This window comes from Dryobates pubescens, chromosome Z (assembly GCF_014839835.1).
Source record: "Dryobates pubescens isolate bDryPub1 chromosome Z, bDryPub1.pri, whole genome shotgun sequence".
Classification (NCBI taxonomy): domain Eukaryota; kingdom Metazoa; phylum Chordata; class Aves; order Piciformes; family Picidae; genus Dryobates; species Dryobates pubescens.
The window spans coordinates 121,272,687-121,293,698 of record NC_071657.1 but is presented as its reverse complement, the minus strand read 5'-3'; the positions used below and the strand labels follow the sequence as shown (position 1 = coordinate 121,293,698).

The window sequence follows — 21,012 nt, the reverse complement described above, 5'->3', positions numbered from 1 at the left end:
CATTCCAAATTCTTTAAATACCTCTTTGAATAGTGCAAGGATTTTCCGAACTCCGATTCTCAAGAGGTGCCAGAAAATCTCCTAGTAATTCAGACAAAGAAGTCCTCTCCAGATTTTCTAAAATCACAATGATTGTCTTGCTCACAGGAGGCTGTTTAACTGGGATCAGACAAGCTGAAATATTAAAAAATAAATCCCATTAATGTCTACTTATGAAAATTGACTTTTATTTAGGTACACAGATTTTACTCATGCAACAAAGGAAATGTTTATCTTCTGCCTCCCAAGTTTCACATAAGCAGACAGACTGTGTAATACCTTCCACACTGGAAGCACAAAAGCCAAACTGTAGAAAGAATATTGTATTTGCAATAAGAAAAAAAAATCTGAAAGCTATTATCCTGCAATAGCTATCATTGGATTTTCATAGATAGGAAGGATTTCGACGCACTTGAACCAAATCCAACAGAAAAGACAGCAAAGAAGTCTGAAAGAATTTAGAATAAGAATTTAGAATAAACCAGGTTGGAAGAGACCTTCAAGATCACTGCATCCAACCCATCATCCGACACCATCTAATCAACTAAACCATGCAACCAAGCACCCCATCAAGCCTCCTCCTAAACACCTCCAATGATGGTGACTCCACCACCTCCCTGGGCAGCCCATTCCAATGGGCAATCACTCTCTCTATGAAGAATTTCTTCCTAACATCCAGTCTAAACCTCCCCTGGCACAGCTTGAGATTGTGTCCTCTTGTTCTGGTGCTGGTTGCCTGGGAGAAGAGACCAGCCCCCACCTGTCTACAACCTCCCTTCAGGTAGTTGTAGAGAGCAATAAGGTCCCCCCCAGCATTTCCTTCATTTGCTGCAACACATCCTACAAGCATAAGATGTACTCTTGATACCATATAGTTATAAAAGGATTCAGAATATTCCATCTTTGTAAGAAACTTAATCATTCTATGAGATTGACTCTTTGTTTGCTACTATCCTTTCTTCAAAATTTCCTTCAATATATTTAAGAATCACCCAAATAATCAGAGCTAATGTGATGCACAAACAATAGCACCTGAACCTAAGAGGCATTAAGATCACGCATCTAGATCTCCTTTGTTCATATTTTAGGTACTGGTTTTAGAAAGATACAGCCTTTGCAAGTGGTCCTGTAACACTAAATCCCAGATGAATGCTTCTGTATTATAAGTATTAAACACAACAATTTTTCATTTTTTCAGAACTTTTTGAAGGTAGTACTAAAGATGGCCCTTAAGGAAAATGATAAACAACAGGCAAAAACTTAAGAGCAACTGACTGTTGCTAATGACTGCTATTTGCAGTTTCCTGAATATCATGCCCTATTTTCCTAATAGTATACAGCTGGACAGCAGAGGACAGGTACACTCTCTGTGTCTGATGGAATCATTTAGGGGAGAAGAGTGCTCTCCTAGGAGAGGAGATGCTGCTGTCTCATACAGCAGCACAATGCTGAAATGCAAGCATTTAAGACTGTTAAGAAGAGTGTGCTGCTGACACAAAGCAAAGCATCCAAAAGAAGAAGCTTTCCTAAGAGAAAGTGGCTAGTAAACAAACCAGACTATGAATAATGTTCCCGCCTGTAGGCCAGACAGCAAAGCATAGCTGACTTCTGATTCAGTGGTCTCCTCTCTCCCAGCAATGTGATGGCACTGAAAATAATGTGGGAATAATCACTGACAGATGATACTCTCCAAACTGTGACTGGGATTTCCCGGAAGAAATAAACTGACATAGGTGGAAGTTATGCCATAAGTATGCTACCAAATAGAATGGAACACCGGCACACCATTGCACAAGTCCATGGCATGGCTGTTTCTGCTTGTGAGCTCAGCTGTTACCAGAAGGGACTGTTCAGTTTGTTGCAAATAAGAAAGTCAGTGAAAGCTACAGAATGCAAGTGTGCTTGAAGAACAGGCATCACGCTGCAGGCACAGAGCAAGTAGCTGACAGCATTCAGTCTCACTCGCTGAACAGTAATTTCTTCAGCATTCAGTTCTGGGGCCCCCAACACAAGGACATGGAGCAGGTCCAGAGGAGGGCCACAAAGATGAGCAGGGGGCTGGAGCACCTTCCTTATGAGGACAGGCTGCCAGAGAAGAGGCTGTTCAGCCTGGAGGAGAGAAGGCTCTGGGAAGACCTTATAGCAGCCTTCCAGTATCTGAAGGGGGCCAAGAAAAAGGGCTTGTAGTGACAGGATGAGTGAATGGATTGAAGCTGGAAGAGGGTAGATTTAGACTGGATATTAGGAAAGAATTATTTACAGTGAGGGTGCTCAGACACTGGAGCAGGTTGCCCAGGAAGTTGTGGATGCCCCCTTCACAGAGGTGCTCAAGACCAGACTGGACAGGGACTTGAACAACCTGGTCTAGTGAGAGGTGTCCCAGTCCATTGCAGGGAGGTTGGAACTAGATGACTTTAAGGTCCCTTCCAACCCATACCATTGTATGATTCTATATATTAATATCATATGGCTAATACTATGGTGAAATAGAAGACATCAGAGTTCAAATACAGGAGTGCAGGCAAAATGCAGTACAACCTGTGCTCCACAAAAAATACTGCTTTTTCCTTTGCTTTTAGCACTATTCTACTCCTTTCATATTTTTTATGTTTTCCTTCCTACTTCTGACTACCCCATGTGCCCCCATTCTTCTGCTGCCATACTTAATTTCTGTCATTCTTGTCTACTTTGCCCTTTTTCACACTTACCATTTATTCACTATGAATTTACAGACGTACAGCCTACTGACTACTGAGAATACTTCACTGTGGAGCACCCAAGTAAGAGAACTTTAATCTACATGTAGCTATTCACAACCATTAAGAGAAAATTGTTCATTTTAACAGAAATTCAACTTCGTGCTTTAGGAATGAGTCAGAACCCACACAGTAACATTTCCCTGGCACGGCTGACAAAATTTGGCTGAGATCCCCACCTAAGTACCTAGTAAACAAGCCTGTATCAAAAGCAATTGGTCTGATTTTTTAAGAACTCTTTCACAGAACTCTTACTCACAGAAAGGTAATAATTATAGCTTCCCTTTTTGTATCTTTTTTTTTCCCCATCCCAATAATAATTACAGCAGTTACAATAAGACAACAACAGACTTTTATTTCTGATTCAGTAGATGTGAACCGTAGCAACCAACTTTTAAAGGCTCACAAACAAAGGGGAAATGGAATGAGACAAAAAAAATCATTAAGAAGTACTAATTTTCATTAAATAGCACAAACTTCTGGCAGAGTTCCCTACTGGACTGTCACACTTTGTTCTACTAGTTTAGACTCATATCATTTTCCCCCAAGCACCTGGAAATCGATAGGTTCTGTTGAAAAAACGCCACCCACTATGCAAAATGTTTTCATGTATTTTGGTACAATTTTTCTTACAAACTACCAAAATCAGTCCTGCTGAAATAATCTTACCACTATTGATGAAGAGTTCTGCAAGCTGCTCCTTGGAGAAACCAGCATCCACTTCAACTTTAACAATTTCACACGTGGATCCTGCTGACACTTGCTTTTGCTGTGTTGAAAATGTATAGACTTGGTGAAATTGTGAAAATCCTAGCTTCTGAACTAATTTACTTGAGATGCTTTGTGTCAATACCTTGATGCAGGCTGCTATCTGATACGCTATGTAGTCCTGCAAACTTCCTTCTGGACCATGGAAAATGACATTACGGTATTGTTCAACCTACAGACAGACAAAAAGCAGTTCTGGAAAATTCATCAACTTGGGTTTGGTTTTGTTTAATCTTGATGAGACAATCAGCACCTGAACAGACAAAATTCTTTAGTTTACACTACTGAACTTTGTAATCAGTACTACGTTAGTTTCCAAATAGGTGATATTTGCATTCAACATCTTGAAAATAGACTGATACATTTATATCCTAATTTGTAAAGCTATATGAAAAGGTCATCATAACAATCTGTAAAACTTGAAAAATTCATGTAGGAAGGAGGAGTCTGGGATATACAATATTTAGTTGATTTTGAATTGAAATAGATAAACCAGAATGATGTTAAAATTGTCAAAGAGTAGTTTATATCACTGCTAACATAAGGACTTAGACTAAGGAGTTCATTTCCAGTTGAAATGGGATATTATCAATACAGTAGAATAAAAATTATTTCATCTGCCTTAAGTGTAAAATGACTTAACCACTTAAAACATCAGTAAGGGAATACACTTGTATCATTGGGCAGTGTGCTGAATACAACAGAAACCTACGGCACAGAATTGTTCCAACAACGTAAAAAACTATTCAAAGACATAGCGGAAATTACACAGATTTCAAACTAAATCTGATTTGCATAGGAATGTTAAAAAGATCTTGAAAGTTAAGTCACATTAGCCAAATTAACATTCCATTTTAAGGTAATAAATAAATTGCTAGAGAGAAGAATAAAAATAATAATTAAAAAAAAAAAGTTTCAGGAGATAAATGTATAAGCAAGTAATGACATTCAAGTCTCAAATAATTGCTTACATGAATGTTATTCAAATTTCCTTTCCCCTCAAAAAGTGCCATGAAATAACTTTGGGAACAGATGACACATCACAGAGTTTTTAATATATTTTCTTAAGCAGTTCAGTTAATCAGATGGCAGCTAATTAAAGAAAAACATGGTTTCATGTGACTAAAGTTATTGGGGTAAGAATTACAGAAAACTTTAAAATGACAGCTTTCCTTCCATTTTATTTTTCAGAAGTCTTGACATTCTTTCACAGAGTAGAAGATCAATTTTTTTATTATTCAATACTATTGCAGAAGTATTTTCACCTACAAATAGCATGCAAACAGGAGCTAGCTTAGTATTTACCAGGCGGAGGTAATTCTGAAGTGTCTGAAGGTGGACCATAGATGCATAAGTCACACTATTTAGACAGCCTTCTTGAGGTCCTTTAAAAAGAAGATAAACAAACTAATTGTGTAAATCTTTTATATTTACAAGCACATATGATGGATACTTTCTGTCCACTAGGACTCCAAGGTCTTTCTCCTTAAAGCTGCTTTCCAGCAGGGCAGCCCCTAACCTTTCTGGTGCCTGTTGTTATGGAATGGAATGGAATGGAATGGAATGGAATGGAATGGAATGGAATGGAGTGGAGTGGAGTGGAGCGGAGCAGAGTGGAGTGGAGTGGAGTGGAGTGGAGTAGAATAGAACAGAATAGAATAGACCAGGTTGGAAGAGACCTTCAAGATCATTGTGTCCAACCCATCATCCAACACCATCTAAAATCTCCTAAAATTTACAGGCTACACAAATTAAAATGGTGAAGAAAAGAAAGGCATTTAGGTAGCAACATAGATTCACAGGTATCTGTGACATAACTAAAACTGATATGGGTATAGAACTGAAAAAGGTAGTAAAGCTTTTCTGTGCCAGCATGTTTTCTAAATGTTGCAGATCCTTTCAAATCTAGTTAAACAACTAATTGGATGTATTTCTGAGGATCAAGCCCCATTCTTGAACAAAGCCAGTAGCAAATGATTCTCAAATTATGTATTTCATATGGAGTCTCTTAACTTTAAAACCTGAAAATTATTAATTGAAAATTACCGAACAGAAACACTGTGATGTGCTCAGCTCTGTTGTTCTTCAAGAAGTCCCACGGTGGCTGAGAAAACATCTGACCTGTTGACCATGAAATGTTTCCTGTCAAAGAGGAGAAAAAAGAAAAAAAAAGAGATATTCCCTTCATCTGTATGAAGTGTTCTGTGCTTGAGCATATTCACTTGCTTACAAAGATGATGTGCAGACACTGACAGATTGGACAAACACACCAGTTCCATGTACTAAACCATACTATTACTTGGTATGGTTACCAATGATTTATGCCAGTTTGAGACACAAGTTTCATAGCTAGCCTGTCTTTACATCTTTACATGTAAAATAAAGTAACAAAAGAGAAATTTGCCCAGTCTAATGTGAATACATGAGATTCTCAGGGGTGGTGGGCAGGTGAAGGTGGGGAAGGGGAATGAATTTTCAGACTGCTACGCAACTGTTACTTCTACCACCACATTCTGGCCAATCTCATAATTTAAAAGATTTTTTTCTGCTTCACCTTGATAAAGGAAGCTACATAAAACAGGAGCATTTCTGTTCTATTCATGTGATGATTTACAGTCTGGATTTACTCTACGTTCTGGAAGTACTGTAAATAAAGCGTGGACTTTGCTTTAAATTGTTATGCTTCACCAGTAGTACAGATCTCTCCTCTGGAGTTCTAAACTGAGTAAAGGACTTATTAGCATACAACCACAAGGCCCCCCAGATGATAATGTAGTGCTTAATGAATTGTAACCACACATATAACTAAAAGGAAAGGATGTTTTCATGCTAGCACTCTTCTGAGTTTCATTTTAGTATTGGTCTTTCTTATTCTAATGTTTAACAGAAAGAGGAGAAAATCTAAAGATATTTTTATCCTGCTTGTCAGATTTCAGAAAGTCAAGAAAACCCACAATTTTTTGCTTTTCTAACACCAATGTTGATACCTAGTTTGACAGATAATATACTGCTTGCACTGAGGCCAATGCTGGATTCTGCAGCACTACTGTATGACAGGTCTTCTAGGCTCCTCCATCCATCAGAAGTGATTGCTTGGAAGTGGTTCATCACTGCCTGACTCACGGCTTTTGAAAAATCATCCCATGATGTCTGTTTGCGGATATTTAAAGCACATATTGTGTTTTCCGTATCAAATTCTTCTGCACCACAACGGGCTGGTTCAATGCCACTGACAGAAATCCTTACTGGTACATTAAGAGCATCTGTTGAAAACCAGAAAACCAAGAATGAGAAAACCAGTAAAACTCAATTAAAAAAAAAAATCCTATTATTAAAGACCAACAACATCTAATATTGTAAAGGAAAGCTACAAAATAACTCTTGCTGCAGGAAAGCAAATGTTACTGAGCAGCACAGGTCAGCACCAGAAAATCAGAGCACTGATGAAAACCAAATATTATGGTTATCTATGTTGCTGGGATTTTTTACATTACAAACTATTGTGGACGCGATGACCTTGAAGGTCTAGACTAGAATAGAATAGAATAGAATAGAATAAACCAGGTTGGAAGAGACCTTCAACCCATCAACCAATCCAACCCACCTAAACAACTAAGCCATGGTACCAAGCACCCCATCAAGTCTCCTCCTGAACACCTCCAATGACGGTGACTCCACCACTTCCCCAGGCAGCCCATTCTCTTCCAACCTGGTTTGTTCTATTGGTTCTATTGCTGTTATTATTGTGGTTAAATCACTGGAAACCAGACAAACCTTATTTTCTCTTTACAGACTAATTACTTAAATTAAGACAGGCAGTAGGTAATGTCTCAATGATTCCATTTATTGTGGTTATGCACATTTTTATTATCAATACAGAAAGGAATATTATGGCACTTGCATACAAGTGGAAAACACAGTTAGCTGAGCCAAATATCTCCAAGTGAAATGCTAAGACAGAAAATCACTTGGAAGTATATACTGGATTTGCTACAAAATAAATTGACAAAATATTAAAAAAAAAAAAAAAAGACAGTAGAAAATTTACATGTGTATTCTGGAAACAAAATTAATGTAATGATGTTATTAAAGATCTTGTTTTTTAAAAGAAGCAGCAGTCCATGTGGATTATTTGGAAGACTAAGTGTGAAAATGAAACTCTAACTTACATGTGAAAACAATACCTTTCAGGAATTATCCCTGAAATTAAACAGGTGTACCACAAAAACCCAAACAAAACAAAACCAAAAACCCAATCCAAAAACCATCTTATTATGAAATCTTGCAGTATGATCTTAGTTTTGCTTTTGAGTTCATTAGTTGTTGTCATCATCTGATACAAAACAATGACATCATAAAATCTCTGATTTAAACCCACTAGCCTACCACAGGGAAAAGTTTACTCAAAGGCATCCTTCAGAAGTGGGACTGTGAGAAATAAAACAGGAGCTTGCCTTTCTGATGGCTGGACCACAGGGAAATGAGCAATGGCTATAAGAAATAGAGAGCTCTCTACAAGGAAACAGGCTTCTGGGACAGAGGTACAGTGTATGCCCAAATCTCACTGCATGTGACCTCTGTGACATAACCAGCAATCCTAGCCCCTAGTCTTTCAGACCTGTCAGAGCACATCCTCTTGTTCTGCACCCATGTAATTCTTTACAGTGGACACCTCACAGGACTGTGAGGAAGGTAGAGGATGGTTCATACGCATCTTATCCAGAAGACAGTCTTGGCTTGCTAAGGCATAGACCCAGCTGAGAGTGGTATTTCCAAGCTTCCAGATATTACAGGAGAAAAAAAGCTAATTATGATTGCACTGATGTTAACTACAGGCCTAACAAAAGAAAGAGAAGGGAAATGGAGCCCAAAGGTTTTGACCTGATAAAAGCAATTGGATTCATGGTAAGCCTGACAGGGAAACAGGGTGCTATGACTGATGAAAATAATACAAGCATCAACTTAACTGGCTACAAATTCAGCCATCAAATATTGACTTTGTAAGATATTTCATCCTTGTAAGATGTTTCATCCTTGTAAGATGAAATAGACTGCTTTCTAATAGAAAGTAAGGTATGTGTAGCTATAGTAAAACAGGAAAAGACCCACAATACCTATAGCTGAAGAGGAAGATCGGAAGCAGCACACAGAAATCTTCACTAATTTGTTGATATTCAGTGAACTTGACTACCTACAGCCCTACATCCCACCATACAAACATGAAAAAGGCCAATAAATACAAAGCGTATTTATCTAAAATAGATACAAAGCGTATCTACAAGAGAGTACTTCTGACTACAGAGAAGTAGAAACCAGAGAGCTTGTGAGGGGACAGATGAAGTTCTAACTCAAGATACACGTGTGAGCCTCCTGTACTGAATTTTGAGAAAACTCAGAGAGAAGGAAAATGAGATCAAATTCCAACAAAAATCTTCTGACAGCAGTTACTGATAGTGGGAAAAAATGCTTGATGCTGTCTCTAAGAATTTTTTAAGGAATGAAAAAAATTATCCTCTCAACAACAAAAAAGTGACAAATAAGACTATTCTCTTAAAAGAGATTCAGGTATGACTAGATGATTGGCTTAACATGAGGAAATACGATAGCAATCCACCACTAGGTGATTTTTCTGCAACAGTTTAGAGAAAAGAAGGAAGAAGCTTTGGAAAAAGTAACTACTTATTAAATTATTGAATATTAAATTCAGAAATTTTAAGAGGGTATGGATGCTTGCAAATATATATTATATCCCATCTTTTCAAATGGTTTAAGAACACAGACATAAGTAATTTAATAACCTCCAACAAATTTTTATCACGTGCTTTTGCCAAGTTTAAAGAGCAGAAACTTGCTAGGTTAAGAAAACTTCATTTTGTGCTTCCAAAAAAGGAAGGAACAACTACCTTTTTAATATTTCTCATTTCTGTCCCACAAGGTCTTTACTAAAACATTTTTATATAGTGCAGATAGCATTTACTTACTTAAGTTTTCTAGGAGATGTTTGCAATCATCAGTAGCAACATCATGCAATGTTCGATTACACTTATCTTTTCTCTCAGCCTCTAGTCCACCATGGCTACAAAGGATTTCTAGGCAGTTCTGCAAAGGTAAGAACTGTATTATTTAGTTGTCTATTTGCTGTACTACCAATGTGCAGTTAGACTCCTGATTGAAATTCTTATATATGCATTACCAAAGACAGCTACAGAGTTCCAATATATGTGTCGAAATAATGTTCCTCACACAGCTGAAAGCCAAGGGCAAAAATATTTTCTAGCAGACTTCAATATCTCAAATCAAGATTTTGAAAAAGCAGAACATACACACCCAAGCTTTTAGAGTCTCCAAGTGCTAATCAGTTGAATTGAGAAAGTCTTAACATCTGGCCAGTTTAGGTATCCACATATGCAAACAGAAACCCAAATACGCATTGTGTTTTGAACAGCTTGGCCTCAGTATTCATACAATACTAAAAAGCCTATTCTAAATCTTAATATCGACTAATTAATCAATCTGTTCAGATGGTAGTCCATAAAACAAGGTTTCACTTTGCAATTCACCAAGCAGGAGTTCTCATCATGCCTGACATCTGAGTGGGACACAGCAAAAAGTCTCAATCATTTTAAAATCACCTTGCAAGCCTCTTCCTTGGCAGCTAAGCCTGAATTTCAGCAAACGTTGTAATAATGCAGTGAAATAAAAATGCCTATCTATTAAAATCAGACCACAAACATTTTGTGGATGACAACAACATGATGGCCTCTTCAAAGACTTAAAAAAATGTCCTATGTTCAACAAAAGAAAGATTAATGACAATTAATTACAAACAAGCCGCCAGTACAACAAATTCATATTGGCACAATCATACATGGGAAAAAAAAATTACTTATATTGATCTTCTCAAACTACCCAGGGTGGGGCAGAGGAAGAACCCTTACAAATCTGCACTTATATGTTGATTTATCAGCAATCAGAAGACTGATGAAGTTCCAGTTTTTATGATCACCCATTCGGCAACATTAGAGACGGCCTTCATGAAAGCTTTGTCATCCTCAGACATTCCTTTAAAGGACACATATGTGTATTAAATGACAGCACCACCAGAAGTGATACTAGTGAATGGTGTATTGATAACCTCTGGGGCTGATCAAAGCAAGAGAAACCAAACCTTGAAAACACACAGAAGCAACTAGTAAGTATTTCCACTCAGGACAATGACATCTTGTAAATTTGGCTACTGTCACTTGTTTTGTAGCTGTTCTTACAGAAAGACTTTTGTCTGTCTCTGGCACATTTCTTAAACATAAGAGTCATTCAAGGTGTATTTCCCTGTGGAATGAAATTTTACCAGATTCTGGTTCCAGCACTTTTAAGAGTTTTTAAAAATATAATTAATTAGCTCACTAACTTTGCCAGAAGAAAATTAACCAGAAAAAGAAAAAAAAAAGGAAGAGCATATATTCTTGCCAGGCTAGGAAGTTAACCTTGTTTCTCAAATGGGTGTAATGAATGGCAAAGACAGCAGAAGGCAGGGGACTGAACCACGAGGCTGAAAGCAGGAAGTGAAAAGTGCAGAAAGATGTGGGAGAGAACAAAGAAACGAGGCTGATTTTCCTTAGTAAAATGAGAAGTTTTGCTGGATCTGCTGCCTGTGAAATAGCAGCTAAGATGCCCTAGCATAATTCATCTCTAAAAAATGGCAGCCAGCAATCTTGAAAGAAAAGGGTGCAAGTGCCAGCACTGTTTATGTGCAACTATCATGTAATGTTATGAATGACATGCAGCGCAGATAAAGGATTAGAGAATGAAGCTGAAGTGTTCACAGTACTTGAAGATGGCTATTAAGCTTTCTTTCACTTCTTAATATCCCAAACATCTCTGAAGTCAATAAACACATTTAATCAAATGCAATTATATAATGTGCCTGCAACATCAAACCCAGGAATCCAACTGCCAGCTATATATTGCTTTCATCTGAGAGAATATCCTTAGCCCTCAATAAAAGTATTATTGAACGGCTGACTTGGAACACACTCAGAAATTCAAAACCATGAGGTATTCATGAAAGGCATATTTGAAGACTTCCAATGTCAGAGCCTTCAGAAAGAACACCTAGCCAATTCCTCTTTTAGACAGGAAGTAAAATCTAGTTTTCAAGTTCCTGTGGCTTACATTATTGCAGAAAGCTGCAACATGATGCACTCTGTAACAAATAATAACTCCATGTAAATTTAGAAGAATAAAAACTGAAATCAGAGTTTACCTCTGCCTAACAGACACCAGTAATGGAATATTGACTGTGAGATGTAAAATGCTGAGTAAGTAGTGGCTGGTCCCCAAAAATCCGTAATTTAATAGACTGAATCTTAAATCTGTGCTTATTTTAAATTTATCATAGTCAACTTACCAAGAAAAAAAATCAAACATATTGATAAACACTGAATTAGGCATGAAATCACATGTTGATTTTTGAAGTCTTGGACTATATTTTCCCCAAATTCACTCTTTTCTGTTTAGTATCCTCTGTTTTTTCCCTGGGTAAAAGCTTCACAGTAAGCTCTGACTGTCAGCTGTCACAAAACCCCTCAAAAATCTTTAAACAGTCAGTGCTAGAAGTGTAAAGCTTCTGATGTCAAGTGCTTCAAGAAGTATTCCATTTCCAGAGATCTTCCTGCTTATCATCAGGCAAAATCTTTCAGGTCATTCTCCGTATCATCAGTTATCCCAACCCCCAAAAACTGTATTCATTGCCTGCTAAAAAGTCTGCCTGAAATAACAAATTAAACAACATATTGCTGCATAAATTTGCTTCTAAAAATGCATTTTCTTTCCTCCCACAGGAAAAAAATTGTTCGCAATTATATCATCTTCAACTGTAACTGGAAACTCAGTCCATCCACTATCTATAAGCAAAGGATGCTCAATGAATAGACATTTAGAGTGGCATTCAGCTCAACATCACTTTGAAAATGTGAAACTCAAGTACTCATGTTTTCTCTTTTCATTATTGTTAAAAAAAAAAAATAGACATTTAAACACACCAATCCACCCCATTTGACACTTAGCTTCTGAGGTAAATTGTCCCCCAGAAGTATCTCTGTCTCTGTTAAACCAAGCATGACCATAAACTAGGTAACAAACTTAGATTTGACAGCTTTGACAGCTAACTTTCAGTTCTTCAAAGATAAAAAATATTTATCCTGCCTAAATTCTGTCAGGTTACTGTAACTTGGCCACAAAGACTGACCTTAAAGCCTTTTGATGCTGCTATGTGGGCAGCAGTCCAACCCTCTTTGTCGGCATGGTTGAGGAGATCTGCAGAAATAACAGGCTTTATTCGACTGCTGTAGTTGTCTTCTCTCTTCTCCAAATCAAAGTAGTCTAAATTAGGTTCTGCATCAGTCAAAGGGTTTCTGTTGTTTGGCTCTCCATAGTACATAAGAAGCTTGAGACTGTCAACATTACCAGAATCCACTGCTGCATGAACTGGTGACCAGCCATCCTAAAAAAAACAAAGCAAAAGCAAAAAGCACACTCCCAGCAAACACATAGAGACTTGTTTGCAGAACCTGAATTGATGGCTCTGTTTGGAAATTTAAGACAAGCAAGGGCGACATAATAATCCTTTGGGAAAACAGAGCTTCTTGTATGTGTTTGGGGTGGATGAAAGGGAAGAAAATGTAGCAGAAATAATTGTATAGCTTTCTCTAAGGACAGTTCAACAGTCAGGAGACTTTCAATTTTCAGAAGAGTCCAAATGATACAGAAGTTCCATGCTGCTAATAAACTGTTTCCTTATCATGTATTGAACTAACACAGTTCTACCAATCAATAATTTTTTTCACGTTCCACTAATCAAATTATCAATCAGATATTTTCATGGTTTTTAAATCATAACTTTCAAGGCAAAAATATATATTTACTTTTCGTATCCAAAATAAATGAATAGAAAAAAATAATGCAACAGAGGAGCAGAATGTACAGAGTAAAAAACAATACTCTTGGTGCTGTGTTTCTAGACAGCCTATATTCCACATTTCTTAACAATTCTTAAAACTTCAGGAAAGGGCAAACTTCCTGAAAAGGGCAATACCTAGACATTAATTCTGAGACAGCTCTCCTCCATTTCTCCTGTATATACAGATTTTTTTGGGGCCATATTCTCCCATTTGTGATATATGAGACTTTACAACACTGGTTGACAAATTTGGGGGTGGCAGGTCCCCTGAAGGACAGCAATAAGGCACCCAAACATGAAAGATGGAACAAAATCCCTGCCACCACTTCTCCACCTTAAAAATAAGTCAAATAACTCTTGTTCTGTTCTGCAAATCCAGAGCTGAAGAAAAATCTGCAGCAAACTGCAGGTGGGATCTGAAATACTTCAAATAATATGAAAGTCACATAATCTGGCAGATTTTGGACAGTACACACCTCAGAAAAAAACCCCACAGAAAGTATGATGAAAAGAACAATATACTAATTTCAAATTACACAGTTTATTGCAGCTTTAAAGAAAACTATAAATAAATATTTCAATGCAAATCTTTCTTAGCTGTTTGCAGTTATTCAGTACTACACAAGATACTCTAAGTTTATAAACTATTGTAACTTACGCTGGTTTTAACGGTTCGATCTGCTCCAGCTTCCAACAGTAGCTTAATACAATCATTATTTCCATTTTTACAGGCCAGGTACAAAGGTGTCTGTCCTCTTTCAGCAGCATGGTTAACATCAGCCTGATACATAATTAATAATTCTGCACACCTACAGCAAACAATGAGGTAGTAAAATTATCTTACATTTGACATCTTAAATATAATGGGGTTTTTTAAAATTATTTTTTATAAAGCACTGATTTTTAACATAGAGATCTACCTGTGGGTTTTAGCCATCACAGATACACAAGTACAAGGTATAATTTTATGCATAGTTATGAAGACAGAAAATCAGGTTACTTTAAACCTGTAAACCTTGAAGTACTTTAGCTGCATTTAAAAATGTGAATGTAAACCATTTGATCTCAGAAGGCGAATGAACACTTGATGATAGTTGTTTAATACAAAACTTCAGCTGAGAAAAAATAGTGACATTTATTTTCTGAGTACTAATACTTCAAATATTTTTTAAAAGGAAAAAAAAAAAAAGTAGGACTGGGTCTATCTTTAGATACCAGCAAAAGGGACATTTGCTTAGGGCAGCATACTTCCTCACAACCCTGCAGCACAAGGTCCAGCTTTCTTCCCAGTTCACATGCCACGGTTGTCTCTCTTTCCCTTCCCAAAGCTGTGTTTTCAACCACTCTCAAGACTTTCAAAAAAATCTTAATGCCAGTCTATTTCCTCTGCAGTTCAAACAAGAGCTGTAAACAAGTCTAATTCCCCATGTCTCGGGCCCAATATTTCTCAATTAATAAAAACAGCAGTATATAAATAACAAAACCACAAAACAATTAATGCAATGCTGGCCAAATAACGATGGCTTAGGAGACCACGCTATAACAAACGAGATAAAATAATTAAAACAAAGTAAGGTATAGCTAAGAATATAAGCATGTAAGAAATTGCAGATTAAAAAAAACAGACATCTTTTTAGTAAGTTATTTCATCTGAAAATCAATCAAATTCAAGACAAAATGTTGTTTCAGACTAGAGTAAACCAGATATTAATATGAATTACTTAGCTGCACTTCCTGCACCTGGGTCAGTGCAATCCCAAGCACAAGTACAGGCTGGGTGATAGTGGACTGAGAGCAGCCCTGCAGGGAAGGACCTGGGGTTACTGGTGGATGAAGTGCTTGACAGGAGCCAGCAAAGTGCCGTGGCAGAGCAAAGCATGGCCAGCAGGTATAGGGAGGCCATTGAAAGAGGAAAGAATATCAGGTCTGCAATATCTTAACACAGCCGATGATATATAGCAAAGTGCTGTGAGGGCAAGCCAGAGAAACAAATAGCTTCCTATGTAAACAGTCTGAGGTATTTATTTTAGTGAGAGAATATGAAGAGTGTATCAAATCACATTTTAAAAAATATTTTATGCAAAACACTGAAACATTTAACAAGATATGCATTTCTATGCTCAAAACACCTAGTGGGAATCTGCTGCTTTTGGATTAAGACTTCCAGCAGAAGATACCCATTAGTTGATAAGGTTGGAGTTATCCAAGAAGTGGCAAGATCCTTATATACTCATGGCAGATGATAAGGACAGAGATTCCACTCTTATTGTTAGATCTGGGCCTATCCCAATATAGTAACACTGAAAGACTCTGCTTCCTATATGTTATGGTCGCTTCTCCCAGGCAACCAGCACCAGAACAAGAGGACACAGCCTCAAGCTGCACCAGGGGAGGTTTAGACTGGATGTTAGGAAAAAGTTCTTCATAGAGAGAGTGATTGCCCATTGGAATGGGTTGCCCAGGGAGGTGGTGGAGTCACCATCACTGGAGGTGTTTAGGAGGAGATTTGATGGAGTGCTTTGTGCCATGGTTTAGTTGATTAGATGGTGTTGGGTGATAGGTTGGATGCGATGATCTCAAAGGTCTCTTCCAACCTGGTTAATTCTATTCTATTCTATTATTGTATCAGAGTAAAATCTTTAAAAATAGTAAATAGCAACATCAGAAGAACCAAAACCTGAAAAGTAAGTAAAACCAAAGACACAAACCAAAGGTAAAATCTGTAACACAGATTCCTAGTCATGCTATTCAAGACTTTTTGCATTCATAAAATAGTTTTGTCTGGATAACGATGCTCTGGAAGAGGTTATCTAAGGGCTGCTTCCAACTTTCAGTTCCACTTGTTATGTTTTTATGATACACAATAAAGCTGAAGAGTGGAAACAAAATCAGCCCTCAGCACCTCTGGTGATGGGAAGAAAAGGGAGGAAATATCCAATCATATGGATGAGTTGCTGTGTACTGGTTCTTGGTGTAAAAAGAAGACAGAATTTTCCAATCATGCTGTCATAAAATACCATTCTTCATAAAATCAAGAGTTTCAAAAAATAAAAGGAAATTATGGTAAGTGTATTTTGAAGAATGCTGTTAGAAATAGTTTTTGACTCATACATCATTTTCTACTTTCAAAGTTAGTCATATAAAAAAAACCCCCTTCAACCTGTTTTGTTTTTTAGATCATTTGATTCTATATTGCTCCAGATAATACTCAGATGAATGTTCTTTTGTCTCTGAATATATTCACAGTTATCAGTGTTTCAAAAAATCTGTGCAAAATTAAAAGATATGACACCTCTGCAGACCAGTTTCATAACGTGGTTATTCAGAATACATGTTCAGCAATCTTATGAGCTGCAATTGGAGACAAACAAATGGAAAAACAGGAAAACCATAATGCCATATGAACACGAGTTTCTGCAGATGCTTTCAACAGATTATAGTTCAATGCATTCATAACTAAGAGTGTAACAGTAATGCAATGAAGAAGCATATAATATAATGAAATATAAAGAGAATATAACATTGAGTAGTAACCAACAGGCAAAAGCTTGACACTTCACTTACTTGACATGTCCCTGAGCAACTGCTGAACACAAGGGTGTAAAGCCATTTTTATCAGCAGCATCAACTTGTGCTTCTGCAGTCAGCAGCAATCTCACACATTCTATAAATTGAGCAAAAACAAACTGATGCAAAAAACCAAATGATTAAAGCCAATGTACATTAAAACCTGCTCAAGAGGCAACAGCAACTGGTCTGTTTACTTCTGTATCACACAACTTAGTGAATGGAAGTAAAAGCTCAGGAAGTAGTTTGCAGAAGAGAGGTGAGAATTGACTCCCTGGGGGGCACCATCGCTCATTTGTAAAAACAACTTCGGTTGGGTTCTACTGGGATTCAAATACCTGCCCCTCACTGGCAACTCCAGCAGTGTTAGCTAATTTACCTACTAAGTGAGGAATATGAATTACCCATCAGCCCCTAAATTCAGCAGCGACCCACTACTGTCACATCCCAAATATGACAGCCATGGCCGGGATGCTCACAAACTAGACCTAACTCGAGCAACACGCTGGCACTGGCCAATCTTTTCCTAAGATACTTTGACTTGGGATTGCAATGACAAATCAGAAAAACTGACAAACTCAAACCTCCTCAAACCACTCCAAATTCATGTATTTCCAAAATGACATTCTAAAAATAGTTCCAGCCTGATTCTACCATCCTACAGCTAAATTAAGATAATTAATGACATAGCAATTAGACTGCTTTTCATCCACAAAATGGAATATCATTTGATGCAATTAAGTTTGAAGAAAACACTTAATCTGCTCTATAGTCTCAAAATTGGTTCTAGACCAAAATAAAACAAATCTTTTGTAGCTAAAACTACTACTTTGAAAATATGCTCAGCTAGAACACCAATTATAAACTCCTGACCTGATTTCTGAGCAAGCTTATTGCAGTGGGTAAGATCCTGAAGCCAAGCTTTGCTAGTGAGGGTTATCTCTAGATACCAGAAACATGCATTGAGAATTACTCAGAAGCCTAACTAATCTAAACCATTCCTGAACATACTTAATCCTGGCACAATTCTTTTAAATATTACCACAGATGTTGTGGATTTGATTGAATAAATAAATTAACATTAATAATTAAGACTTCAAAACACTGTAAATTATTATATTGTAAACTACAATTCTTAAATTTTTAAATAAGGAATCTGATGTGAAATGACTTTTTAAATATATTTTAATTGGTTGCCAAGACAAGCTACCAGGTAGTGATAGGGCTAGGGGGAACAGAATGAAGCTGGAGGTGGGGAGATTCAGACTGGATGTGAGGAGGAAGTTCTTCACCGTGAGAGTGGTGAAGCCCTGGAATGGGTTGTCCAGGGAGGTGGTTGAAGCCCTGTCCCTGGAGGTGTTTAAGACCAGGCTGAATGAGGCTCTGGCCAGCCTGATCTAGTGTGAGGTGTCCCTGCCCATGGCAGGGGGGTTGGAACTAGATGATCCTTGTGGTCCCTTCCAACCCTGACTGCTTCTATGATTCTATGACTTCACATGGACATATTTCTTTAAGTCATAAAGAAGCTTTCAGTTAAGTAGCTTATCTAATATTTATATTTGTCAGATAATATCACATAAAATCAAACTGTACTTTCAATCACAAAAAGTACTCTGCTAATAATGACATTTTTCTTCTCTATTGTCAATCCCAGTCTTGTAGTAAAAATTAATTAAAAAATACATATTCCTGCCTGACATCCTAAAACACTTCTATAGTTTATGAAGGATACTGAAAACATTTTTTCTAGCCGTTTCAGGTATTTGCTTAGAATACTTCTTGGTTTCTTCATAAAGCATACATTAGCCATGCAAAAGCCATGAAGAACACACAGAACAAGACCACCTCTCTAGAAAGATACAGTTAACTCAGAATTATGGATAGGCAGATCATTTGGGTGGTTGCCTGTCTATGTGAAAATACTGATTCTGATGAAGATCAATGTAAAGAGCTTTTTATTCTCAGGGATAGGTGCAAGCACGAGGAAATACAGCTACTTTCTTAAGGCATACCATGTGAGCTAGTAAGCTCTACATGAGCTGTTTCTGGTGGCATATTGAATAAAAGAGCAGCATCTCCAGGAAGCCTGGGTCCTCTGGATGGGCTTTTGATTGGGATTTGGAGAAGGGCAAACTGAGTCAACCCAGGCTCATTAACTCGAGTTCACTGCTGTCTGCCACAGAAGTAGTCAGCAGTGGAGAAACTGGGCAAAAGGGCAGGCACGAGACACACATTCATGTTGTTAAAGGTTTTGGTCAAAACAAAAGCAAAACATGAAAGCATATTAGCACAAACACCTGGAGACTTTACTGCTCTCCACCACAGCTGGGTACTTAGTTCTTCGAGAGTGATGGCAAACACCATGCAGATACATCCTGTGGCTCGGCAGAGCTGAATCCATGTAGCTGTATGTCTTTGCACCTCACTCCTTTCTAGTTCCCACATCATTCCAGTTTTTCCTATCAATCAGGGTGCCACAGCCTCCAAATACTCAGGATAGAAGAGAATCAATTATAGCACAAATGCATAAGATTAGCATATAGCTGAGTCCAAAGGATACTATTAATCTCTTTACATGTCTCAGGTTCAAGAACTCTTATTATTTAATTCTCTTTCTCAACTGCCTCTTGTGTGGCAACACAATGCAGATGTATTAGCTAAATGAACTAATGCAAATGTCAAGTAAAGTGCCTACTGCTTTGTTATTATGAACTAATGCACATGTCAAGTGAAGTGCCTACTGCTTTGTTATTGGATCAAACCAAGACGGGCTGACAAAACAATCTGTTCAGTTAACCCAGCCTAGTGGTGAAATCACAAAATTGAAGTTTCCTTGTGTCCATTCATACACAAAGAAAGTATTTAGTGTGTATTTGTAGAATGAGATTCACTCTCTCAGATTAACAGAACTGGGGACAGTGTGTGCAGGAAACAAAGCAGCTGCTTCATGCGCTGAAAACCCCTCAGCTGCAGCTCTCAAAAGGCAACTGTTTATGAACAGGACATTTTGCAAATAGGACAGATCAGGAAAGAACATTTGAGTGCTCTCTTTTCTTCTGTAATTCAGTTTTCTCTACAGACTGGGCTGAGAGCACATACCAGCTGCTGCCACCACACTGGTTACAATTTACTATTCTCTAGCTATCTGTACTTCTCAAATACTGTATATCTAAACTGAAAATGTGTGGAGATCATTCACTTTCTACTGCGCCCAGGCTCTGCAACATCATGTTTGCTTCAGAAGGGATATATACATTATGCTGGCCCTCAACAAATCTAGAGCTATTCTTTTCTTCTGGACAGGTATTTCCCATGAGAAATGAGAAAATCTGGTTAGTTGACTCAGAAGAAACAAGGGGCCCTGGAAATCCTTGAATCTCTTTAATCACTGTCTCCAAGGTTGAAAGTATTCTCAATAAAGATCACAGTGTGATTACCCACCCAGGTAAACTTAAGACCTTAAAGTTCTTTTCCAAGCTAAGTGATTCTATGATTCTAAGGAGAAAAAGGCATCCAAACTACACTATTTTACCACTGACGATCATGGAATCAATTAGGTTGGAAGAGACCTTCAAGGTCATCAAGTCCAACTGATGACCTAACCCTAACTAATCAACTGGACCAAATCCCACTCAATGCAATGAAAAAGAAACGTACAATAATTGATTTTTTTCTTTCTTGAAATTACTTCAGTATCTATTCTTTCTACATGGTTAAAAATAACTATTAAAAAGGATTCTTTAAGGGATTTATTCCTCTACTTCTTTTCTTAAGTATTTATATTTTTACATGACTGTTTGCAAAAGCCTCCACTTTGAAGAGCTTCATCTATCCATGCACTTGGAGACAAACTGCAAGTAACAAAGAAAGGATTATATTTCAAACACAAAAACCTTTCACCAAAAATGTAGTTAATCTAATCTC

General features: G+C 37.5%; 1 protein-coding gene across 1 annotated transcript in view; it reads right to left on the bottom strand.

The window, feature by feature from the left end:
* The window catches only part of CTTNBP2 (cortactin binding protein 2), an 86,633-nt gene that overhangs the window by 17,280 nt on the left and 48,341 nt on the right, over positions 1-21,012 (bottom strand). The window contains exons 6-15 of the mRNA XM_054178984.1: positions 17,086-17,185; positions 14,180-14,330; positions 12,811-13,065; positions 9,545-9,662; positions 6,551-6,826; positions 5,610-5,705; positions 4,869-4,948; positions 3,649-3,735; positions 3,465-3,564; positions 22-174 (exon numbers count right to left, since the gene is read on the bottom strand). Of these exons, the coding sequence (XP_054034959.1) occupies positions 22-174; positions 3,465-3,564; positions 3,649-3,735; positions 4,869-4,948; positions 5,610-5,705; positions 6,551-6,826; positions 9,545-9,662; positions 12,811-13,065; positions 14,180-14,330; positions 17,086-17,185 (1,416 nt within the window). The remainder of the gene's footprint in view (positions 1-21; positions 175-3,464; positions 3,565-3,648; positions 3,736-4,868; positions 4,949-5,609; positions 5,706-6,550; positions 6,827-9,544; positions 9,663-12,810; positions 13,066-14,179; positions 14,331-17,085; positions 17,186-21,012) is intronic.